This window comes from Mytilus edulis, chromosome 11, assembly GCF_963676685.1.
Source record: "Mytilus edulis chromosome 11, xbMytEdul2.2, whole genome shotgun sequence".
Classification (NCBI taxonomy): domain Eukaryota; kingdom Metazoa; phylum Mollusca; class Bivalvia; order Mytilida; family Mytilidae; genus Mytilus; species Mytilus edulis.
The window spans coordinates 18,505,882-18,533,530 of record NC_092354.1 but is presented as its reverse complement, the minus strand read 5'-3'; the positions used below and the strand labels follow the sequence as shown (position 1 = coordinate 18,533,530).

The window sequence follows — 27,649 nt, the reverse complement described above, 5'->3', positions numbered from 1 at the left end:
TAGAACATTTATATGGAAACCTTCAACATTCAAACTAGATCTGTGATTTGTGGTCATAAGTATTGTATAAAAGTTTTATAACATTTCATCGAGGCAAACTAAAGTTAGAGATCGGAAACATCCTTTTGGACGGACGTACGTACGTACGTACAGACGAACAAGGGTATGACTTACTGCCCCCTCCGTTATGGCGGTGACATAAACATACGAGATGAGGTATTAATATTAATGAGATATCTATCATTATAATAAAATACCATTAATAGTAGGAAAACAAATTGTTAATTATTCTTACATTTCCGTTCAAAAGAAAGCATGTGGCATCTTAAGGACAGTCTCCAAAATAAATTTCAAATGTTGGTATGATTATAACATTACTGAATGTCTGATAGTTTATGTATATTTCAGATGCAAACTTGTAACATAACTTACCAAGCTATGTGTCGGACTGATAAGAAAGGTAATAACATTTCTGCTAATCATGTCAGCATACTTGATACCCTATACATGCATTAATAATATTGTTACATAAATATCCATGGTAATAATTTATAGATGAAGTGATGTTTCATAAACCATTTAAGCAAGTTCATAAGTACACACAAGACATATACAATTGTTATAAATTTGACATGCACAAATACAAGCATAAGATTTTGTTTATTACTTTTTATTCAGCATTGAATGAATTTATCAATATAAATCTGGCAAAGGCATAGCTGTTTAAAATGGGAGATTAAATAAATATACATTTCATTATTGATGGTAGAGTTATTTCCCCTTAACTGTATAGTGACAGTAAAACATCTTATTTTCTCATAAAAAATTATTAAGAGATATATCTCTTGTACTCTTGTACTTTTATATCATACTATAAATAAGATAGATCATTCACGACTGATATAAAACACTATTTTACTTCAGCATTTATTGTTTAATGTATAGCTATCTATTCATAATCATGGTAAGCTGTACAAAAATGATAACTGATTAATAGCTCTCATATATTTGTATGCCTCAACTACGATAGTAGAGGGGCATTATGTTTTCTGGTCTGTGCATCCGTTCGTTCGTCTGTTCCTTCCTCCGTCCCGCTGTTCGTTCGTTCGTCCGTCTGTCCCGCTTCAGGTTAAAGTTTTTGGTCAAGGTAGTTTTTGATGAAGCTGAAGAGCAATCAACTTGAAACTTAGTACACATATTTCTTATGATATGATCTTTCTAATTTCATAGCCAATTTTGACTCCAATTTCACGGTCCACTGAACATAGAAAATAAAAGTGCGAGTTTCAGGTTAAAACTTTTTGTCAAGGTTGTTTTTGATGAAGTTGAATTCCAACCAACTTGAAACTTAGTACACATGTTCCCTATTGTATGATCTTTCTAATTTTAATTCCAATTAGATTTTTTTCCCAATTTTTATGGTCCATTGAACATGGAAAAGGATAGTGCAAGTGTTGCATCCGTGTACTTTGGACACATTCTTGTGGATTTTATATTACCTTCCATAATGTCAAAAAGGCCAATTTTTTTATGATATTAGTTTCAGATTTTGCATTCACATTACAATTGTATAATCCAAATATTTTGAAATTTCACAGTGTTTTTAAGTCTTATCATTAGTGTGCATCGGGAATACCTATTGTTTAATCTACCTTTCTTTTTTTTTATCTTATTGACTGGATACAAAATGATGCATTCACACATTTTAACACACACAACAAGTCATATTATTTTATATACAACTAAAGCAAATGAGATCATAAAATAGTAGTTGACGATTCAAAATGTATTGTGCAACGTCACACTCAGATAAAAAAAAAAAAGGTATTACTTCGACTTTCTACAATCGAATGTATTTTTGATTCTCGTAGTATACTTAACGGACGTTGAAACTTTCGCTTTGATATGTACGTTGAAATGTCATCCTGGATTTATTCTGGAAAGAAAGATTATGAAATATTAAAAATGTTTTGATCTATTTAAAGGTATCAAACGGATAAAAAAAAGAATTGAAAAAAAAATGCATTCATATATAGTTTTTTCTTGGCTCTTTGCACCCAAGACGCCTGGCATAAAAATCAGAATGTAGAAAGCTTAATTTGAGAAGAGTATGCCGAGTTTCTATATGTGTTTTAGCTTTTGAGTGCAGTTGGACAACGAGCAACTTTGTTTTGCTTATCAAAAATCTAGCGTATGCATTATATAAGTCAAGACGAGGGTCAATAGATGTAATTTCAATTTAGAATATTCAAGTAGGAAAATTTGTGCTTAGATTTTTTTTTTCGATCATTTAAATGTTTTTTGTCAAGCTTTTGGATTGTTTGTTCGTTTTTTCATTACTATCTATAAGGTAAATTAAGATTATTATCTTATTAAAGTATGTATGTATTGTGTTTATTATTATTATTATTATTATTATTATTAGGTAGGTTACAACTTTTGAATAAGAGCATATCAATCTAGTTTCAGATAAGAAGTCAACATTTTTTATCGATCCAGGAAAGTATATTGACTTTGAGATACGTCTCAAAGGCATATTAGCATTTGGACCAATAAAACATGCAATTAAAAGACGACATATTTTAAAATATGTATGTATAGGTATTACTTGTGTATTATTCCTCTGAATTTACCCTCACTTGTAATAACTTGTTATAAAATCTACCTACAGTTATATCAATTCAGCAAATAAGATTATTTGAACTTGAAAATAAAGTATTCGTGATAACTTATATATAAATATATAAGAAACACTATTATGATTGCAGAAAGGATGAACTAGTTATTTATGATATTATTTAGGTAAGCCTGAGACGTTTGTTTCTGTCTTATGTAATTCTGTCATATATTAACATCAATACAACATTTTGTACAAGGTTTTTGTAATATTGTGAAGAAAAATGTGGTCTATGTATTTACTCCATGTAGTATTATTCTACTTACCAAATATATTTCTGGTATGACGAAGTCTTGACAATTCGTCTTTATACTTTTCTCCTCCCAAGTGCAAGACTGCCTAAAATCATTAGAACTTTCTATCGTCACAAAAATAAGAGGAATCCTTCATACAAATAATTTTAAATATCTCTCTATTATATGTTTACACATTTACAATGTTGGTTTACTTAAAAAAAAAGGGAAGAAAAATACCAGAGTGAGAGTCAAACCCATAGATTGAAGTAAACTAACAAGGCCATGGCTAAAAACTAAAAGACAAACAGACAAATAATAGTACAGAAAACAAAAGACTAAGCAACACGAACATTATAAAAGTAATCATAAGGCTTACTAAGTTGAAAGGTATAAACAAATAGACAAACACAGATAAAATTATATGCACAGTACTATATATTCGAAAGAAGTATCGCGAGAGAACTGTTTTGTCACAGAAAAAAAAATTTGACGTACCTTGCTCATGCGGCTAATAATATCGTTGAATTTTGTTTGGTCCAATGTTCCACTACTGCTTTGAACAATTTCTCTTCTGATCATCTCGGTAGCGTCTAAATGGTTGATAGAGCATTTGTTCCGCTCAGACTTCGATCTTTCTTTCAAAATATTAATCATCAATTCAAAGTCTGGGTTCTTCAATTCCTCACCTAAAATGTACAAGTTTAAGTTTTAACAATGTATCCTATAAATTCAGCACAATTAATAGCTGTTATGGTCATCCGATATCTCCTAATGTAATTAACTATATTGCGGATTATAATATGTTCAATTTGAGGTTTACGATTTCTGTGCTGTATTACTCATGCCGTTTTGATTATACCAATTACTGCTACGTATTACTATGTATGGTTTTAATGGAACAAATTAACACTCAAAGATTGAAAAAGAGTAGATTTGTTGACTTAATTGCATTCAATTTAATGATGGTTACAATTAAACATAGAACAACTTTAGAAAATCATTTTTATTCCCTATCATAATAAACATTATGATTTTGATAACTTTCTTCTTTTTTTTTTTTTTTTTTTAAATTATCATATTTTATTGAAATCTGTACATTTGTTAGTTTAAAACATCAAGTACCGGTACCTTATCCCGGCCTCGTTAACATTAGTAAATATCATATTTATACAGTTGTTAGTATTTGTTAGTATTATACATTCAATTTTCAATATTTGGAAAAAATAAAAAAATATACCATGTCAGTAATTTCAAAAAGAAAGAAGTTTAATATTAAGATTTTTAAACATAATTATCTGTATAACAAATGCACAGGTTTAGAAAAAAATATATATATATGTATTGTTTTTTGTATTAAATTTCTTTTTTTCTTATTTGCACATGACCATAATAAGTTACACACTTTTGTATGCATAATAGTTATATACACTAAAAAGAAGATATATAATATATTATTTAATAGACACATCTGTTTTAGTTTGATACATTGCAGATAATGATTTTAAGACAGAGGCTGTTTGGATATGAAATATATACGTATTACTATGTATGGTTTTAATGGAACAAATTAACACGCAAAGATTGAAAAAAGAGTAGATTTGTTGACTGAATTGCATTCAATTTAATGATGGTTACAATTAAACATAGAACAACTTTAGAAAATCATTTTTATTTCCTATCATAATAAACATTATGATTTTGATAACTTTCTTGACAGCTTAGTTTTATTTAAAGAACGTTGATCTTGATTTGACAGAGCCAAAATAAGTAGAATTGTCCTCAGTTTTGGATTCAACGAATTTCATAACAGGAGAATACGAAAATAGGGTACAGTTTTCGTTGTTCCCGTTATTTGTATAAGGTTCAGAATATTTCAAATTAAGACACACAGGCTGTTAAAGTACAAAGACACCATTTGTGGATTTGAACATGACATGAAATAATGATAAAACGTAAAAATTATAAAACGTAATTCTATATCAATACCTAATTACAATTTTCAGTTCATTTTCTGTAATTGATATCAATATACAAATATGAAATGGAATATATTTGAATGAATGATAGGAAAAGAGAGACGAAAGATACCAGAGGGACAGTCAAACTCATAAATCGAAAATAAACTGACAACGCCATGGCTTAAAATGAAAAAGATAAACAGACAAACAATAATACACATGACACAACATAGAAAACTAAAGAATAAGCAACACGAACCCCACCAAAAACTAGGGGTAATCTCAGGTGCGTCGGAAGGGTAAGCAGATAACTGTTGTCCAGATTAATTAAGGGCTCTAATGGCATCCATATCATATATTTAACAATTTCGTGCATCTGTAACTGTTTCTTTTTTTTTTAAAACGAAGTGATATTATATGCATGTCAAAACTATAACCTATGGTGTTTTGTGCTGCATAAGAGCACCCTGGACAATGTTGTTCTTGTTGATGTGACTATTTATCATATCAAAACACCGTCAAAATTTCATGTTTGGTTATTTAATATTTTTCAATTTTCTTCAAAAATACTAATTTGGTCATCTGTTTTCTGTATTGCCCTTTCTTACTATTTCAAACTGCAAGGTTTTCTTACACTAATTTCGCTGTGCCCCATGCTGTCTATGATTTATGTTGTTTAGTTTGAAATGTTTTCATCTATTTGTTGTTGCTTTGAATATATTGGTCTTTTTTTGGTAGTAATTATAGTTCGTTTCTGTGTGTGTTACATTTTTATGTTGTGTTTCTGTCGTGTTGTAGTTCGAACAGCGGAATACTACTGCCTGTATTTGGGTTATGTATAAAAAAAGATAAAAGATAAAAAAATAAATTCAATTATGTAATTCATTGACCTCTCCCAATATGCGCAGCTACAATATTCAAAGCATATTTCAGCGCGTCAATGACAATGTTAGATATAACAATAAAATAACAATATTACATGACAGGACTACATTTCAAATAAATGCAAGAATATTCAGGACAGAAAATTTCACAAATATACATTATAATAAGACATTTCTACATGTTAATAATTACCAGTCTTATAATATAATACACCATACGCTCGTTTAATCTACGTAAGACTCACCAGTGACGGTAAGATCAATATAGTAACGAGAGCCAAACAAGTATGAAGTTGAAGAGTATTGATGACCAAACGTTCAATAAGGTTGTGCCAAATACGACTAAGGTCTATATGCCTCGGATAAGAAAATCCTTAGTATTTAGATTAGTTCTTACTTTTGCAAACAGTAAATGTATAAAAATGATCATATAATTGATGTTCATGTCAACACCGATGTGGTGACTACTAACCACAGAATAAAAAAGCCAACACGAAAAAAAGAAGGTGAACTGTTGTTTATTTGTATCAATGGTATCCTTGAAGTCGACGCTAGAGCCTTCTTGACCTTGTTGTAGGGTAGGAATGATTCGTTCACTGTTTAAGACCATACATTAATCGTTAAGATTAAGAACAGAAATAAAAGGCCTGTTTATGGATTTTTTTTTTATTTTTCTCTATGTATTGTGTGAGATTTGTCGCATGTACATATTTACTCCAGATCCTTTTATTTTTTATATTCTTAACTGAGCAGAAGGCAAAATATGTAAATACAATAGAATTCTATTCGACATAAACTTTAATAAATGTTTCGACAATGATCCCGAGTTCTAACAGCCGTCATTTGATACCATATTACACTTTTGACCGCTTATTCAATAAAATTCAGGTAAAGCAAAGAATTATGTTTTTAAGTCAAAGAATTGTCTACGCCAAGTAAGGAATATGATAGTTATTTTCATTTTTTTTTTTATATTTGAGCATTTGATTTTGCTATTTTTTTTAAATAATTATCCGTTTTAGATATGCCTTGAAGCTCGTTTTGTCCGGTATTAGTTGTTATTTACTTTAAAAATGAAAACCAATACCGTAATGAAGCTTAAAAAGAGCTCTCGAATCATAATATATCAAACAAGAAAAATTGTTTATTCAAATGATATCCAACCAATAAATGAGTAAAATAAATATAACAGACGGCGACTAATAATTACCACATAATTGCATACTCATGACTACATGTATTGCCAGCCTGTATTGAATTCGTACATACTCTTATATGTATATTAATTTGGAAAACATAAGAATACTATATCGACAGTTTATAGTACAATAAGTGTTTTTAACTGTTTGTTAATTGTTAAAGGTACAGCATTTTGTAGTTTATTGTTATAAAATTAATCAATCATTTACTATTTGTACATGAAATATAAGCCATAGTAATCAAGGGGGATATGACCACGCTAAGTACGGACCAGACGAATTGCTGCATTCGAAAAAGAAACATAAAACTATATAGAAATACATTTTTTTTTGCATGTTTTGTTGAAATAAAATTTCTTATCTGTAAAATATTCTACAGATGAGAGCATTGCAAAATACAGAATAAAAAAATATGGACAAATGAAATGAAAAGGAGATAATAATGAATGCTTAAATATAAAAAATAGAAAACATTTGGATGCGAAATCAAAAAACTAAAAAAAAGATGAATCCCAATCCAATACCCAACTGTTATTACGCAAATGACCTCCGACACGGATAACTTCTATTGACAAAAGATTGTACCAATCAGATCTCGAGAAGGTGTCATAATATAAGGCAACATAATTATTGACTTATTTCTCTCGTATTTAGGAGCTCTCCTTTTTTTCGGGGGATTGTACATCATAGAAGTGAACATCAATGAAGCCGGTTTTGTTGTTGAACAAATAAAGAGATGACAGACAGAGACAACATGAAGTATTTCTAACTATATTCAGACTCACGGTTATTTTAAAATGTTCAATTTTCTTTATGTCACGTGAGACCCTTCTGTCCTCATTCATATAAACATTATGAATATGTTCCTGTTTGTTGAAAACATTTTAAGCTGAAACGGTCACACACATATTGAATTGACCAGCTTTTAAAAGTTTTATCACTAAGTTTTATGGTCAGGTTTCATGTTACAATCTTTTTAAATTGATAGTTTGCAGTATTTTTAGAACTGTTCAGAAGTATACTAGTTCAATGTATGTCGATACTTTTTAGCAACTGTTGTTTTTGCTGAATTGACTGTAAAAAATTGTGAACAGTACTGAATTTACCTTACAAAAATATCTTGAAAAAAACCCAAATTACTGTGATCTTAGATACGACTTGTTGTTTTGCATTTCAGACTTTTTAGATGGTGTTAAGAAAAAAATAAACGTTGTCGATTAACATTTATTATCTAGAGATACTACAACTTATTATCTTTTACACTTACTTGGAAAGAGTTGCTTTTTAAGATCTGGACTTTGATGTTTTCTGTTGATTTGATCTTTTATTACATCTCTGCTCTCTTTCGCAGTCATTTGATCAGGACACTGAGTGTTAAACTTATCTTTAATAACAGGATATACTAGTTTTGTTAATCCATAAACCACCACTAAATAATTAGTTTCTTCAGTAGTCAGATCGTTAAACTTTTTTCTGGAAAATATAAATGCAATATATATATAGTATAAATAATCCATAGAAAAAGTTATAAAAATGTTTTATCGTTTCTATATAAAGACAGCGCCTTTAAATAACAGAGGGAACGATACACTCGATACTTTAAGGTGCGTATGTTGGAAAAAGACAACTGTCGTGCCCAGAGTTGTTAACTTTTTTTCATGTTAAACATTTTCCTTGTTATAAATGTAGAAAGAAAATTCCGCGTATCTAGTATTTTAGAACAACTGTAATGACGTAGTATTTCATGTCGTATTTTATGTCCAACCGTCAAACATATTCACGAGACATTTTTGTACGCTCAAGAATGGTATAGAAGTGGACAAAAAATCGATAAATGTAATAAAAGTGAATGAAGAGTTAGTGTTTCGTATATTATTGAATAATAAGAAATGTAAATCTTTGATCTTTGAAACCATCAACAACAAACGGTTACGTTTAAATATTGTTTTATGAAGCGAAATAAACAAATAAAAAAATGTTTCGTGTTCCTCAGTGAAGTGTAATACAATGTTTAGCTCTTCAGATACAATAACAATGGCATAACCGTAAATTTATTACCAATTATAGGTCGATGTACGGATTAAAAAAATAATGAGCAAACATTAAAACACATAAAAAGAAATTTCAAATTTCAAATTTACAGCATAATGCATGTACATATAGTATCTCGTTAATTATTTCAGACAAAGGTCAATGCAGTACCAGCAATGATTCCAATATTTGTTTTTTTGTCAAAGCATAACATCATCAGGACATTTACTTTTAGCTATTTTTTATTTTGTATAACGTGCTATGTCCAGCTTTTAACTTTTTTTTTGTGTGTATTTTTGTACAACCTTTCACTGTTCGATATGCGAAACCTAATAAATTGTAATTACGTTCTACAAGGCAAGGAAAAATCATCAGGGACCAGTACACTTCTTACAAACAAACCATCTGCAAATAAATGTGCATCATAAAATTAATTGTTGAATTTGAAATGAACTTTCATTTAATCAAACGAATTAAGTAAAAGATTGTGATTTGTAAAATCTAACAAAGTAAGATATTTTTAGCATGAATAATATAAATTACACTTATGTTATTGACATGCATTATCTGAATTTTCATTTTCAATATTTGTGTTACTCGTATCTTACAATATAGTGCCTAACACAATACAAAGAAACATGTTAAATTATATGAGAAATGGTCACAGCTAAAACATAAGGTATTGTGTACCCTTCCCCTCATTTAAAAATAATTAAATGAAAATAATTGACCTCAAATACTCAATGTTTTAAATTTTTGTTATCGAAATAAACGATCAATCGCAAGCATGAACATTTACTCACGACACTCTAGGCTATCTATTAAGACCTCTGACTTGTATAGTGAGTGTTTTTTATAAGGCTTCTTATTTCCTTTATAAAAGAGATTGATGATAGTTATTCAGCAACTTGTGTCATAAGCAGTGGAAAATGTATAGTATATTTCGTTTACTTTACTACATTGGTTAGAGGTATAGGGGGAGGGTTGAGATCTCACAAACATGTTTAACCCCGCCGCATTTTTGCGCCTGTCCCAAGTCAGGAGCCTCTGGCCTTTGTTAGTCTTGTATTATTTTAATTTTAGTTTCTTGTGTACAATTTGGAAATTAGTATGGCGTTCATTATCACTGGACTAGTATATATTTGTTTAGGGGCCAGCTGAAGGACGCCTCCGGGTACGGGAATTTCTCGCTACATTGAAGACCTGTTGGTGACCCTCTGCTGTTGTTTTTTATTTGGTCGGGTTGTTGTCTCTTTGACACATTCCCCATTTCCATTCTCAATTTTATTGTCACGAGGGTACTGATGAAAACACCAATGATACCAACACAAAAAGAAAACCTTAAGTTTCATACCATTTAAAACTGTTCCAAATATGGCTAGATATTTAGATAACCGCGTTAATATTACAGTGTAAAATCAAAGAAACACATACAAGTATGAGTCTGTGAATTATGTAAAGATAACATGATGTTTGGAATTCTTATTCAAGAAAAATCGGCCGTTACGTATACTCTTTGTTTTTTCATTGCCTTTAAACATTAACAATACACATAACATACCCTCATCGCGCATCAGAATTTGAAGTTGTTGTTTTCTTGTTGCCTACAAGTATTAAACTAAATAATTAAAATCACACATTTTCCCTACAAAGGTCTTCGCACATATAACATGTATAATGAACACCACTATAAAAAATTTCATTCAGTATAAATCTTTATCATTTAGATACATTCTACGGGTAGAACGATTATGTTATATTTGAAGAGATTTGTTCAATATAAGACACAGTTTAATCGGTAAATGCACTTGCTTATATACAGAAAAGAGTGACACAGAGTACAGTATGTTTTTCTCCGCATATCTTTCAAATGAATTAAAACTTAATTTGAAAGCAAAATAGGAATACATACTTCTTGTTTTAGCAAATGTTTATCAATCCAAGTGCGTACATTAAATTGTTTCGGTGTAGTTTCTTCCAATTGATTGGGTATAACTGATGACATGTTAATGTTGCACGTTTTGTCTTCTTTCATGTTTTCCAGATCTAATAGAGCGTTTTGTAAGGGCTCACTATCAACAGTCCAATATAGAAAGTACAAAAGAGCATCTTGTTCAATTTTGTTTAGAAGACCAATAGGTCCAGCAATACTGAAAATTTTAGACAAACAAATATCTTCTAAATCTGTGGATTTAATTCCATTTATTACTGAATACTGACAGCAACAGTTCTTGGTTCTGTGATTACAAGATATATTATCTTCCTTTTTAAACAACATGTCCCATTCCTCTTTATTAATAACTATTTTTTCCGTAGGTATCTTATCGCACTTGCAACACATTTCTCCATCCATAGAATGGTATATAACATGCTGATGTTTCAAAAGAAACTGATCAAATTCACAAATGTTTAAACGGTTAATCACATAGGTCAAAATATCTGGTATATTAAGAATCAATGCCTTTGAGACTAATAAATCCCAAGTCGTCATCCTTTTTGGAACAAAACGTTCGATGCATGGTTTTTCTCCAGATTGGCAGGAATGTGAATAACCACTCTTGAGTTTACTATACAATGATTTCCACTGCTGTTCGGGAATAAATTTATGGCAGATAGAACCCGAGGGACATATACAGCATGGAACATTTTTGATGCGTTTATGATAAAGTTGGTGTTTTTCATTTCTAAGAATTTCTTCTACTGTTGTTGACTTTGACGCGCAATATTCAGAAATAACTTGTTGGAGTATAATACCAGGACGGCTTTCAGACATATCGATAAAAATGCCCAGTGATCTTGTGTCGATGTTTTTAGGGTTCAACGTAAGAAGTCTGTCTACTGTAAATGAAACTGACACATTATTATAAACATTAAAAACATTAAAACATTGGTTCTATTATAAAATGATATAAACACACTTTCCGAATTTTATGAAATTTTTAATTATATATGTTTCTTAATTGTAGATAACAATTTGTTCTTACCAATTAAGCGTGTTTTCTCTGGATCATTCTTTGTGTCCAGATTAAGAGACGATGCCAACTTTAATACTGCCTGTGTAAAATAGATGATAATACATACCGTTAAAAACTTCAAAAATATCATATTAATTAGTGCAACTTGTTTATATTTCTCTTCATTACTGTTTTTGTTAGGCTAACATGCGATACACTTAATCCTTACACTTATATGTTCGTAAGAGGAAATCCCAAAAGTAACAATTTTTATAATATGCAATTATAACGATAATCAGTTTCTACCAAGTTGCTAGTTCTTCAGTTATATGGAGAAACTATACGATGACGAGATAATGATGCACATCGTCTTCTATATGAATACTTGTGTATTACCAATTGATAAATAATATCGGCAAACCAAAAAGGTAGGTTGTAAATGATGCATTTCCATCCAAAATGTAACTTGTGTTGAACCACCTTTGTTTTTCTTTAATTATGCTAAATTGACTCTTTTCAATGACTTTTGAAGACATAATAATTTATATTGGAATTTCTGTGTGTTTCCGTTTCTATGTGTGATCGTTTATATAGAATTAGCTTGTATTGATGAGTCTTGTCATGTATCCCACATTCAAAAGCACGAATGTAAAACAGTTTAACAACTATAAGAAACCTTGAATGAATATATCGATATAATTGAAAACTTTGATATATCTGCTTAAACTTTTTTTGATGTTTATTGTTCAAAAATATAAAGTCTTGTACCAATGTACAAGGAACAATTGATTTTTTTTTAATTTTTAATATCATAAGAAAAGTCAAATGTAAAATCTTGAGAAAGTTCAACCACAGAACAACTAAGGGAAGCACTTGTTTTGTTCCCTTTCCCTAAATTATATCAAATACACTAGCACTCAGTGTCTCTAATGGTATGATCTTAATTTAGAAAATTATTGTTTTATATAAATTTGAGTTAATCAACTTTTGTTCAATAGTTAGAAGGAAAGCATTAAAAATTCGTATGCATATTTGTCTTTATCCCCATCTTTTATGTTGAAATCATATTAAAAACTGTATTTAAAAAAAATTGTTAAAATACTTAAAAGTCAATATGTGTTTTGCCTAAACATTTTGACCACCATGTCTGATCAAGTCTGCCATAATTTCTGTACAGCATTTACATACATAAAGGCATTTTACCTGTCCAATGCAATCCCAGTTTTCATTGAATGTATATTCCGAGAGTTTTCCGTCAAAGTTCCGAAGTGTTTCTTTGCTTCTGAATTGAATCCTGGAAAGCATTGCACGGATTTTTATGTCAGAATATACTGGATATAAATCGCCAACATCAATGTTTGCAAGTGTACTCAGAAGATATGTCATGAGTCTTATATCAAAGTCACTGGAAGTTACTGTTTGTCCTGTAAGAAAAGTCGATTAGATTATTACAAAATTACAACAATTCAATAGAAGTGTGAAACATTACAAATATTAGAATATAAGACAGTAAAAGATACTGGAGATTCCTATATTATTTGTCCTTTGTCTGAGTAACTCTACCTTGACATCAATATAGATAAATAGTGGGGTTGTTAAGGCAAAAGTAGCAACGTGAAACTAAACACACACCCAATCTTTTTATTTTCAGACATGTACGGAATTTCACATCGATGTAAAACATACATACAGTAAAGGTTTCCCTGATTTTTCTTTTAGAATTATGGCCAATTTTCTACTTTTTCCACGAACTTATATTTTGTTGTTGTTTAAAATGGAACTAGGTGGAATGGTATTTTTCCCTAGGTTATTAATAAGAAAGATTACAAGATTGCAATGAGCTTCGTACTGCTCAGTATTGTTTTGCCATGACGTTGTCAGTTTTTTTTCTTCAGCTGATGAATCTGAATCTCCCTTTGAATTATATCGCCTGTCATCCCTTGGTCGTTTCAGAAAGTACAATACTTAAGTCAAGGTTAATTGATTTTGCTATATTAAGGTAAAATTTTGTTCTAATCTAATTGATGTCTGCTTCAAACCTATTGCACATTATTTTCTTTTTATTCCGATATGTTTTGCCAGCTTGAACACCAAAATCTATAACCCGAAATCGATTATGGATTATTACTTTAACTGTGTACCTTTGTCTGGTTCAAATAATAGACTCCACTGAAAGTCATTTATGATTTTATCTTTCTTTCTGTATTGATTTAACATTTTTTGCTTGTTTTTATCAAGTGTGTTTTGGAGCTGGTCAGGTTGGATCTCTTCGTCAAAAAACATGCGAACAACTGGACATACCACTCTAACTAGAAGATGTATAAGACGTAAAAAGTTCACTTCCTCTTTTGTTCGATCACCTTGAAAAAATAATTGTGAAAATCAAAACTTTATTCCTGTTTTGAAATTGAAAATTTCATATTAATATCATGAGGCTGATATAAAAAAAAAACATGTTTGAAAGAAAACATTTACTATCCCATCTTCTTTACTTATCATTATTGAATATATGTATCCTTTTTTTTTAAATATAAGTGTTCTATTGTGAATAAAATAACACAATAACTTTAATAAGTTTGTATTTACAAGCAGATGCACGGCGGACATTTAGACCTAAAATCAATTCAGTACCAGAATAAGATGAATTGTTTGTTGATGCATGTAGTATCTACAATAAAAATCTCACCACGAAAAGTATTGTTGACTTGAAATGACTTAAATATCAAATGGATCACGAAGACGGACCTGCACACAATGCAAACATCCGAATTTGGAATAAAAGTTGATCGAGTGTTTATATTATCTAAACAAGATAATTACTGAAAAAAATCAGCTTTAACCCATGCATCATGATCAGTAGGTCAAGATCAATGAAACCTTTAGGAATCAAACCACTTATTCGGGCCTGGTCTGAAAGAACATACATAGTTCCTTTGCATAGCTTTATTTTTTGCCAAAAAAATATATTGGCAGTTTTAATATCATACATGTATGAAAGTTTTGGCTCTTATATGCAATTAAAGGTAGGTTGAATTTTCAACATTTAGTAGTTTTAAACCTTAACGACAGACATCATGGACATTAACACCTTATAGTTATTCGATACACCGCATACATGTGCAGTTGTCCACATATGTAAAGCATTTGAGGTATGGATGAGAAAATACTAAGCTTGCTAACTGATTCATGACATAAGGACACGTTTTCACCCAAAGCTTATCATGTTTAGTATACGACTTCTCCATATGTCTATTTGTATATATTATAACATTTGATTAGTTTGTCAAGTTTCTAGAAGAAAACGAAATATTTTAAAAGAAATTTATTTTAAACTTAATATAACCTTACTATGTCTTATTGATTGGTTTTCTCCCTCGTTTAATCGTTCTTCTCCAGCTGTAAAATTAACATCATATATACAAATGATATGTTAACTGTTTACTTAAAACTAGTTCCATTATTCTATGACAAAACGACATGACTAGAACACGTCCATATATAGAATATAAGGGATCGAGGTGTCATATTGTATTATAAATCAAGTCATAATAGTTATACATTATGATGAAGAAATCCTATGTCTTATCATATGACTATCAACTTTTGTTGTAAATCTTCTTTGATAATAGTAATCAGAGGTACCAGGATTATAATTTAGTACGCCACACGCGCATTTCGTCTACATAAGACTCATCAGTGACGCTCATATCAAAATATTTATAAAGCCAAACAAGGACAAAGTTGAAGAGCATAAAACATTACATAACCCGCGGCAAAAATCACGAGAATATTATATAAGATTTGGAACAGCGTTCGTTTACATATATATAGATCTCTCAAGAAAACGCCAATGACGTAGGTTTATGACTTCAAGTTAATTCCCGTTTTCTTTTTCTTCTTGTTTTCATAGGCTCTTTGACCCATAATAATTGACTTTTACAAAATGTGACTTGGATGGAGAGTTGTCTCATATATAGGTTTTTTTTGGGGACGAATTCAATAAATATACATATAAGTAATGATTCGAAATAAAAAAAAAAACGAAAATAATATTATGTAGTTCGTGTTATCAACCATTATATACGCATGATCTTGATATAATTGTTTTTTTCTGAACAATTATATCTCTTAATGAGAATTTTTCGGAAACATTTTGTCAGATAATTTGTATTTGAATGGATTAAAATAGAAATACACGGTAATTTATATTATATATTAATGTTTCTTTCTATGACTAAAATGAATCTACCTTTATGGGTTCCTCGAAAGTACCTTGCAAATAGTGGTATTTTTTCAGAAGTCCATTCGTGATGTACCACAGCAATGAAAAATCCTGCAACAATTAGATGAAACAATAACTTTTCTATTGTTCTTTACTAGGGTCGTGCGATTATTATTTGTTTAATTGCATATGTTGTACCAGCTACAGTGGGGTTGATTTTGAATTTGTTTAAGTTCTGATCTGTGTTGTTTTTGTTGATTTTGTTGATTTTATGACACATTGGAAATATTTTATAGTACTCGTTGATGTTGCTTGCGATTCAAAAACTTCATGATGATACAGAAAAAACATTCATTGTCTGTAAGTTTTTATTTTATTTGTTCGAAATTATAAGCTGTTTGAATGTACGTTTTGTCTGAACAATTATATCTTCTCTGGAGGCTTGTACAAAAACAATTTATGGTTATTCTTTATTTAATACAAAAGAGGGGCGAAATATATCAGAGGGACATTCAAACTCATAGATCAAAAATAAATCGACAACGCAATGGCTGAAAAAGAAAAAGAGACAAGCAATAGTACACATGATACAACATAGAAAACTAAAGGCTAAGCGACACGAATCCTACCATAAACGTGAGATGATCTTATGTGCTCAGAAAGGGTCAGCAGATCCTGCACCACCTGTGGCACCCGTCGTCTTGTTCATGTTATTGCAACTTTATGAACTTTGTCAAAAGAAATAATAAGGGTAAAAACCGTCATTCTCAGTTAAACTTATTGTGTAATTTAAAAAAAAAAAAATTTTGAAATATTTTTTTAACAAAACACTTAAAATAATCAAACAGAAATTTGAAAATAATGTCATAATATGTATTGGGGTCTTCTCCCCATCGTCAATCTTAGCAGGTCAAGTCGATTGCTTATCATCTGAAAGCTAGTCACACAGTAAGCAGAAATGTTCTTACGATTCTATTTTGTTGTTTTATTTTGTTTACTTCTCATTCATCATTGTTATTCAGATATCAGGTCATGAATACAGTAAATAATGTATAATGCCGCCTTTATTAATATTTGATTTACAATAGTTGAACGAATATCTGCAATAGTACATGTATGCAATTCTGAATTATACATTGGTCACATAACTTGTCTGAGATAATGTCAGGAAGAATTTGCAGGTAGTGTTTTTTGGAGCATATTGGGAAAGAGGTTATTTAAGGGAATTTTGTATTGGGACAATTTGACATGTCACTTAACCGACTTTTGGCATAGTCAAATGATAAGGCATACAGTTGTGGACATAATAGAAATTAATCACTTTTATATTAACTATGGGAAAACATGTTTAAATTGTTATTTGTATGGAGAGTTGTCTCATTGGCACTCACACCACATCTTCCTATATCTATTAAAACTTACCAAGTATAGTCACGATAGAAAATAAGGCTAATATTGTAGTGTGTGTTGTGTATCTCCACTTGAATTTGGAAGCTATTAAAAAATGTAAATAATAATATAATTCCACTGCTTCATTAATCCAATGACATATATTTTTTTCTTTGATGGAAGGTCAAGATACTTTATTCATGCTAACATTATAATGACAGTATGACGTAAACTTAAGTAATCTATTCGAAAAACTTTATCAAAAAACAAACCACATTTAACTTTACTGAACATAACATCTGCACCCTGTCAAATATCTAAACACAAACATTCATAAATATTCAGTAACTATATTCTCATTTACAAAACACAAGATAATTCCAAATGTAGGTCATTGTGAAAAACTTATTTAATCTCACGATAGTGGATATTAGGAAAAGGGGCAAAACATCCCTTGATGGAAACACATACGTGTAAAACTGATTTTTGTTGAGTTTAATACAAATACTTTAATAGTTGATTTTGTCCGTTCGTGTCATAATTTGATTTCTTAAGACTTCTTGAAAATATGCAATATGATATATTTGACCTGCAATCATCAAGTATTTGCGTTTGATAATTACGTTTGATATCTGATTAAAGCTGATGTTTTAAAAGAAAAAAAGTGTTAAAGTCACATGATATTGAGACAAGAAATATAACATGATTAAATTAAAGAATACATGTCAATGTATCCTCATGCGGATTGTCATCTGTGATGTTTGTGAGTTAAATACTCTTTTATACTGAATGACTTTTTCTTAATGTTGGCATTTTACATCATGCAATATATCTTGTAAGCGTTCAAAAAGTCACTAACTATGACAGGTAAATCAGTGATGTTTAATTTCAACTTACATTTGAGCAACTAGATACAACATTTTCATTTGTTGACAGTTTTCGCGTAAGTTAGTTTGTTACACTACTGGTTCAGGATATTAGAAAAACGAGTGTCTCTAATCCCGTTATATATCCCAACGAGAAAACTATAAGTTGGTGATTCCGTTGTTTTTTGTATATGATATATGACTTTCATTTTTATTTAAAAAAATAATCATACATATAGTATTTTTCGTATATTATATTGTACTGTAACATAAAGTTGTTTACATCTACCTCATTAACGTCAGTGGTATACTTTTTCACACGCAATCATACATCATCTTTTTATTTTTATATTTTGTTTGAAATCAATAGTTTAAGCTTACTTGTTATTCCTAATGATATTTGATTTTCTCCCTCATTACCGACCAAGGTTTTGTCAAATCTACAATAATGTTTAATATATATGAGTATTTAAAAATGTACTATATATTTGAAAATAACTCTACTGAACTAACAAACGCATGTAAAGTTTCGTATCAGGTGTCGAATTTAAGTCTTTTTGTGTACTGGCCGGCCAGACCAGTGGACTTAAAATCTTCTGGTCCGGCTCCAAATCTACTGGTCCTGCAAAATGATGTTTTTTCCAGGATATTTTATACTTTATTCTATACTTAATAGAAACATTTTAAAAAAATGGTGTCAACGTTCAGTTAAGCTCACAATTTGCCTTCGACAGAAGCATGCATTTTTGTTAAGGTACTTTTTCTGTTGAACTAATAAGAGAAAAAAGGTAAAAAACAAATAAGAAAATAACTAAATTGAAAAAAAATAATAAAAAATATATGTCATCAATGAGTTGTATATTTTTAGAAGTCCATTCGTCATGTTAAACAGCAATGAAAAATCCTCCTGCAACTGAAAAAATGAAAATAAGATAAAACAATTACCTTTCACTTTTCTACTGTTCAACCCATTGTCAACTTTCAAAGATCGACATATCCTTCGCATTCTGGACACACACTTTTAGTACCACACAACCTCATAAAGAATATATTTTTTATCTAAATATTAAATAACCTTACTTTGTTATTTCAGTACAAGTTTGGTTTTGCTTGTCTCCACTTTTGTTGCAACTATAATCTGAAGAAGAGAAAACAAAAAGAAATCTGGATATATACCTCTATAATCATGTTTCTTTTCTTAAAAAAATAAAATTGATCGGGTGTCCCTCAATTTTTGAGATTGTTTAAACAGAAAATATTCAGTTGAGATCGATTATGGAAATCGTAATTTTAAAGAGAGCAATGTAATGCATTTATAAGACTTTTAACTGAAAGAGCATTTTGTTTTACCATTACGACCGTTTTGCATATACCACACATGTGTTGTGTGATTATTTTTCCCGGACTGAGCCATACTAGGAGATACAACTCATACTAACTTTGATAAAAACAAAAATAGTAGTAAACTAACCTTTTTCTTTTAGTAGAAAGAAAACTATTCCCGTAAACTTAATAATTCCCCCCCCCCCCCTGAAAGCACACTATTTAGTTTTCTGTTATAGTTTATCGTAAAATTTAATTTTATAGATAAGCTTTCTTCCAATTACTCACATTTGTTTATTTCAGTTAGATTCGCAACGATAACTGACAATTAATGTTTTATAAATTTAAAATACATTATATGATGGCAAACTATTAAAATATTTTATCGACTTTTATGTGGAAACTCCCTCACCCGCACCTATCATAAATAGTACAAATGAAATTGAAAAAAATGCTACCAACACATACTAGTGTGTAATATTTAGTTTAAACATATTTATCTATAGTGGATTGGGACACAAGTTATAGCAACTTATATTAATCTCTTTCCACTTTGAGGATGCGAGTGCTGCTTTGTAGCGGCATAAGCCTGCTCTTTTTCGAAACATACAAGGGTGTCATTTACGTGCCATCTATATGGATCTCTCGTAACACTGGTCAGTTATTTATTGTCCCCTTCCGACGGACTATCCGCGATTCTCAAGACCATACTCGCGAATGATGTTAAAGAAGAACCGAAAATTCAGTCACTGAAATTTTCTCTCTGAATCTGAAATCCAACCAAGAACTTTTTTTAGTAGTCCGATGCACTAGTCATTACACCACGGCTCTAATATATAATATTTATATAGTTATTTACAAGTTTATCCAACTTTTATTCCAAATAAGTTCTATTATAAAAATGTATATATATATATATATATATATAAGTCTGAAAATTACACCAAACAGTGTTAGAGTTAGATTTTATACTGACAATTTTTTGTCCGTCCCTCAGCGGGATTCGAACTCACACCTTTGATACACTACAGCACCAATCGCTTAGCCTCAAGTCCAGCGCTCTAGACCACTCGACCACATCCGCTATATAAAAATATAACTTCAATAGTCGTAGTGTTACCTTGTCACGGAAGGTGAATCTAGAGATAGACATGAGACACGTGTTTTTTAAGCGTGTGTAGATGTTATATTATTATTTTCATACACAGTGTATTTATTATTTGTCAGCAAATATATAATATATATATATATATATATATATATATATATATATATATATATATATATATATATATATATATATATATATATATATATATATATATATATATATATATATATATATATATATATATATATATTAACAATAACATCTCCATGCCTTATATATCATGTACTGTAGTACGCCGCCAGATTAAAACCGACGAGGAAAGGTAGCAAACGGCCACCGAAAGCTTGTGAAGCTCAAGTGGTCGTGTGGTCTAGCGGGACGGCTGCAGTGCAGGCGATTTGGTGTCACGATATCTCAGTAGCATGGGTTCGAATCCCGGCGAGGGAAGAACAAAAAATTTGCGAAAGCAAATTTACAGATCTAACATTGTTGGGTTGATGTTTATACGAGTTGTATACACAGCCATGTATCACCATCATTGCTGGTGATCCGATGGATACATCTGTTGTAGAGTTGTCACTGACTCAGACGTACTTATATATATATATATATATATATATTAAAAATTAAATACACAAAAAGAGTTTTAAAAGCTTTTAAAACTCTTTTTGTGTATTTAATTTTTAATATATAATTCTGTACACCGCTTGAAAAGAAACTTTTTTTGTATATATATATATATATATATATATATATATATATATCGGTGAATAACATTTTTGTATATATATTTATGAACGCAAGTATAAATAAAAAGTTATAATGGAAACCAACATATTTCTAAACTCAGTTTTGGATTTTTGATTAAATCTTAAACTGTAATCATTTGTTTTTGTGTCTTTGAAAAAGTATTTGGTTTAATTTCTTTATATCTTCTCAATACCTATGGTTATACCACCAATAACGAATGACCTTGACTCTATATTCATATATTACATAGTTGTCGATCATGAGTGTTTTTTTCAAGTAACATTTTAGATTTCACAATTAAAAGAAATATACTTTGACACATTCCCCATTTCCTTTCTCAATTTTATATATGATCAACCCCCCCCCCCCCCAAAAAAAAAACAAAGAAAAAAAAACAATATAAGCAAGATACCTGGTGATAGTGATGAATTTACTGGGCATGATTTCACATAACAAGAGCAGTCTTCTTTGGTGGGAATACAAAAACAAACATGTTTTGGATTTTTAAGAAATGCATAACTCTTTGTATAATCACATCGACATGTTCTATCATCTTTTGATGAACCGGCCTTGTAAATTACTTGTCCTTCTTCATTGCAGTGTGATTTATCATAGATACAGTCACTCATGCTTTCAGTCTGGAAATTAAATGGCTGAAAGCGATTGTGTATACACTTTCCTCTTGTAAAGGAATTAGCAAATATTCGCTTACTTCCTGTAATATAACAATTATCATGATACAGCATTAGTTTACTTGAATCGACGTTTAGTTATAAACTACTAGACATCCGGAATATAACAACTGCTAATTTATTTACATATCATTCAAAATCGAAAATCTCGACACATGTCGTTAGAATAATGCAAAACGTTCACAATTCGTACAATGGGAATACTTTTCTGGGTATAATAGTTAATGTAATGTTTTACTTTTTTCGTTTTCAATTATTCAGCAGAATTTTTATGAGCATGTTATGATGTGCCTATGACTACATGACGTATACATACTAAAATATAATCTGAAATACACGTTATCTGATATTACATTTACCTTTTCTATCCCAATCTGGTCTATTGCATCCTTCGACATATGTCCCTACCACATTGTTGTACAAGCAAAAGTATTTCAAGGTGATGTTACACATTAATTTGGCCCGAATTTTCCAACTATTTTGTGACGGACATTTCAAAGTGTACGATTCAACGTTAACAATAACTAGAATAGCCTGCAATACATGCACATATTTATTAATAAATGTAAGATGACTTCATAATAATATTTAAGTATTCAGGATTGTGTTGTTGTTTACGGTTTTTTTTTTTTGCGTTATGACTTGAGAGATTGTTTAAGTTCCCAAGTTTACTGTAAGAACAAACATTTACATATTGCCATTCAGGATGTTTCTTCTGGTTTTCATGCACATGCAAAAGCCTATTTATTATTACAAACAAGGGTTCACGTCCGCTATTATGTGATACAGTTGAAAATCATGGCTAGTGAACGATTGTAAAACAATAGTAACGCATCTTAATATGATAGTTAAACCAAAACAATTGATTGATTTATTGTTTTTTTCATTAACTGTAGTATTAGTAGAAATATGGTTATACAGCATACTGTCAAAACTTTAACTTTTCAAAAGGACAAAAATGAACCCCGCTGGGTGTTGTTGTTAAAGTTTTTGACGTACGAAGATACACGTACTTCTTTTGTACGTTGCACCCAATTAAGGTCTCGCATACCTACTTGACATTGCAGCGAAAAGATGTTATCAGCACAATCAAACTAAAGCTAAACGTTAGCAAGGTTTACTGCCGTAACGGGAAGACTACGGATAAACCATATTGAAGTTGCTAAGAGTATGAATGTGTCAATCATGCTGTGCTATGAGTCATTTCTGTTATTTAATTAACTGTTTTAAAAACAACCATTGGTTCTAAAACTTTTCCAAAGATCAATTATCATAACTTTGCAACTCCAGTATCAAACTTTAGCGCTCCGCTTGATTTTATTCAACAAGTTTCAATTTTACTGTACATATATCTGTCAAAATCAATATAAATTTTACAGTTTCTTTTTTCACTCCTGGCATCATAAAACAATACAGTTTCCTCAACTATGGAAAGGTATAAGCAAAAGTGTCATCAATCTATTCATGTATGGAATGATTTAAAACAATCTATGAAAATAAAATTAAATTTCATCAAGCATTTTCTTCAAAATATATGTAAAATTGAGAATGGAAATGGGGAATGTGTCAAAGCGACAACAACCCGACCATAGAGCAGACAACAACCGAAAGACACCAGTGGGTCTTCAATGTAGCAAGAAACTCCCGCACCCGTACTTCAGCTGGCCCTTTTACAAATAAGTATACTAGTTCAGTGATAATGGACGTCATACTGATACCATCATGAAATATATGAGAAGAACATAACCCGGTTTTAGAATAAATGTGTTTAATTTCGATGCAAAGTCTATGAGTAAGTTAATATTAAAGCCTACATATGCAATCTGTAATGATCTGACAACAGTATCGTAACTGTATCCCTTCTTAATAAGTCTGTTTAAAGGTTTTGTTAGCTTTTGAGGTGAATACTGACATTTTTGTGCTTGGTAAAGAATATTGACATAAAAGATTGGATGTGAAATACCTGAACGTATAAGATGTCTGCATGTTAAGTTATATTTACAGATGATTTCCTCATACCGATGATAAAATTTAGTAAATGTTTTGACTAGTTTATGATATCGAAAACCCTGGTGTAATAATTTTTCAGTAATACATACATGTCGTTCGCTAAAATATATTACGTTCTTACAGACACGAGTTTTAGTTGTAACCCGATTTTTCTTTTATGACTATCGAACAGCGGTATACTACTGTTGCCTTTATTTACATTTATTTTGTAGGATATAAGTGTTACAGACGAAGGAACTGAGGAAAAGAAAGACTCGTGTCCCTGCATTTCAATCGATTTTAAGTCGGTTTACAAGTATATGATTATACTTACTTGGAACACTAAGAACTCCAAGACGACGGTATTTAATGAAAAGCCGTCTTTCATGTCTGTATGTATATCATTATCAGGACAAATATCTGTATCTATAGAAAATATAAAAGAGTATTATTTACAGAAACATTTACACGAATTGAAGAGTGTTCACAAAGCACACAGCCCTTTTGATGTTGAAATTAGTTTAAATTGAACTATGACGGAGATTGCTGATAGTTAAATCTGACAATTTAGGCATTATTTAGATTTTCGATGTTCAAATCTTATACACAGTTACAAAAAATACACATAAGGGGCGATCGAAAACAAAAATCAAAGAAAAAAATGAGTGAATGAATTTATGTAAAGCAATAATAAGTCATAGACAATTTGTAAATTCCCACTGTGCATTAATGTGTGACAAAACTTATACACTCTATTTAATACAAATCAATATTATGAACAGGTAAAACATTTTATACGCAGTTTATGTACTTGCTATATGGTATTAAAGAGATATCGTTTCACCATGTTATCTATTATGTATTACATGTATTACTTACTGTTGATTTTAATGTGTTGAAAATGTGAAAATAAAAAAAATAAAAAAAACATTCCGATGACAAACACCGTTTGATAAGAGTATATAGCAATACAATGTCATTCGCCATTTTAGCCATTTGTCTAAAATCAATAATGTATTGTAATAGACTACCTGACTAAACATTGTTTTTTAATGTTATATTTATCATTCATTTTTAAAAATTAGGTCTGTCACACCTTGATAAAGATATATTATCAATTTATTCACAATAGATTAGTATAAGAATATATCTCATGTGTGTCACATAGAAACATTATTCGGAAATATAAATAAAAACTTACTGCCAAAGATAAACCTACAGTTATTTTTTAATGAAGCAAAAGGTGTCACTGACATTAAAGTTAACTTGAATATATAAGGTTTCAAATTTGATAAGTACTGTATCTATTCAAAATTGTTATTTCTTGTACAAAACCTTACCACATTCCTTTCCGAAAACAATTTGTCCTCATATTGTTTGTCCTCATCTAGGTCCTATTGGTAGAGAAAAATATTACCTTGGGAAGCAAACGTATGCTTTTTGCAATCTTGACAAGTGGGAAAAACCTTGTAAATTGACAAAACGAAAGTTGTTCTGTAGTTTTTTAATATCTAATTTGGGTTTAGTAAAGAATAATCTTAAATATTCAATCCTTGATATTTTACGTTCTCAATACCAAAATTTTTTTGTTTTTTTCACTTCCCGAGCATACAGAATGATGACGAATGTCACTATAAATAACGGTATGTTGATATATCTGTAAGGACGTTATCAAAGATATAAATTACTATAAATAAACTAGAAGATAAAAGTTTAAACTTATGTAACAGGGTCGATTCTTTGGTCAAGTAATAATAAACTCTGTTTAGGGTTCGGATGATTTATTATACCAGTAGTATAAAAATAAACTCTGAAATAACAATATCACAATAATAAATAACAGATCTATTATAAAACACAAGTATCTTAAATTACACATTACACATATAGTTATGGTAAAATACAATGCACATTAATCATGTTAATACTGTGTACTATATAGCGAATACACATAAGAGACAATCAGTGAGCTAATGTCACGTGTACTTTTAATTCACATTGTGATACACTACATAAGAATGTAACCCTTCATCGTAAATAATAAACTATATAGTGTTTACTGGTTTTCTATGTGTACGGTACAAAACTAAAGTTAAAACTGCAAATGTAACATTAAACTGATCGGAACATAATATATTGTTTGTTCTTTACATACAATTACGTTACAACAATCGTCGAATTGTAAATACTATTTTCATAAAGACTAATTAAGCCAATATATTAAATATGCTTAAAACCACATATTTAAAGAGAAATAATCCATAACGTCTTGTTTACAACATTACATAGTTAAAAATAGATTGACTCTTACCACTTGTGGAGTGAGTTTTTACTGGCAAGGACAAGGCACAGTTCACTAATACATTCTTTATATAATTACATCAATGGAGTCCTAAAACCAAAATGCAATCATAAATATTCGGACTAGTAAAATATTAAAATATACAATATGACAAAATAACTCAAGTTCATTCATAGCTAGACTTCTATCATTTCAATGTATAATATAAGTGTACTAATAAATATCAACGTTACCACTTTTCCATATTTTGTCTAATATGCCGCCATTTATGAAATATAAATTATCTGTGTCAATCAAATAGCTAAGCAAATATACTGTTCTATGTTCTATCGTGACAAATTAACGGTAGATAATAAAATACCGGTAGCACGAAGCTAAATAAAATATTCTAAGCTACATCTATCATACTTATGTAATAAACAAACTTTACAAGGCGAACGAAATCATACAACAGAAACTTTCCTAAATTTTATCATGTGAAAATATTAATAATATAATAAAGAAGTTAACTTACAATAATCAGGTAATAGGTTGTGTCCACAATGAATTAAAACCATAGCACAGTTATATAAATCGGGATACAATATAATGCGACTGTAATTTTCAAGTTCCCGTGCAAATTATCCCTGGTCAATACAAAATATAAATTGACCGCGAAATCACAATTATGACCAAATAAATACGTAATTTAAAGTAAGAACCTTTTGAATATTCATGAACTCAATATAAAAAGTAAAGTGTAGATTTGATTTAAATAATAATATTCCTTTATCAAAATTCTAGAGTTAAACGTTATTATAAATAGAATTAATTTAAGAACTTTAAAGATATTTTTACTATTATTTATATATAATTAATAGACGTAAAAATGACACTACTACACTTATAGTACAGATTTAGCAATAGTTTATGGTTCAAGAAAAAACGACAAAATGAGAATAATGTGTCGAAAAAAAGTACGAGATGTTAAATTGTTTCTGCTCCTAAACTAACGATAGCTAAATATCTACTTGGTTCCCAAACCACGTTAACATGGTTAATGAAAACTTGTTAATGTATGGATGTT

General features: G+C 30.0%; 1 protein-coding gene and 1 long non-coding RNA gene across 2 annotated transcripts; both read right to left on the bottom strand.

Annotated features, from left to right (window-relative positions):
* Nucleotides 1-710: 710 nt before the first annotated feature.
* On the bottom strand, nt 711-25,734 carry LOC139494055 (uncharacterized). Its single transcript, XM_071282222.1, has 19 exons — nt 25,622-25,734; nt 24,616-24,707; nt 22,652-22,826; nt 22,013-22,315; nt 19,497-19,554; nt 18,798-18,856; nt 17,584-17,655; nt 16,189-16,272; nt 15,288-15,335; nt 14,081-14,299; nt 13,143-13,363; nt 11,970-12,039; nt 10,898-11,823; nt 10,547-10,589; nt 9,333-9,390; nt 8,222-8,427; nt 3,409-3,599; nt 2,944-3,016; nt 711-1,936 (listed from the first exon to the last, which is right to left on the bottom strand). Exons 2-19 carry the CDS (start codon nt 24,667-24,669, stop codon nt 1,932-1,934), a joined length of 2,865 nt encoding a protein of 954 aa, XP_071138323.1. The 5' UTR covers nt 24,670-24,707; nt 25,622-25,734; the 3' UTR covers nt 711-1,931.
* A 293-nt stretch (nt 25,735-26,027) lies between these two features.
* Nucleotides 26,028-27,201, bottom strand: LOC139495265 (uncharacterized). Its single transcript, XR_011657299.1, has 3 exons — nt 27,098-27,201; nt 26,593-26,673; nt 26,028-26,091 (listed from the first exon to the last, which is right to left on the bottom strand). It is a non-coding gene; the product is annotated as an uncharacterized lncRNA (long non-coding RNA).
* Nucleotides 27,202-27,649: the final 448 nt, after the last annotated feature.

Excerpts from the sequence above, each read along its gene's own strand:
- LOC139494055 (XM_071282222.1), bottom strand. The coding sequence starts at position 24,669 with ATGAAAGACGGCTTTTCATTAAATACCGTCGTCTTGGAGTTCTTAGTG. Across the intron at positions 19,555-22,012 it reads AAATTCATCACTATCACCAG|ATTATAGTTGCAACAAAAGT; the intron begins GTATCTTGCTTA and ends TCTCTTCTTCAG. Across the intron at positions 10,590-10,897 it reads AACATTTGCTAAAACAAGAA|GCAACAAGAAAACAACAACT; the intron begins GTATGTATTCCT and ends TAATACTTGTAG.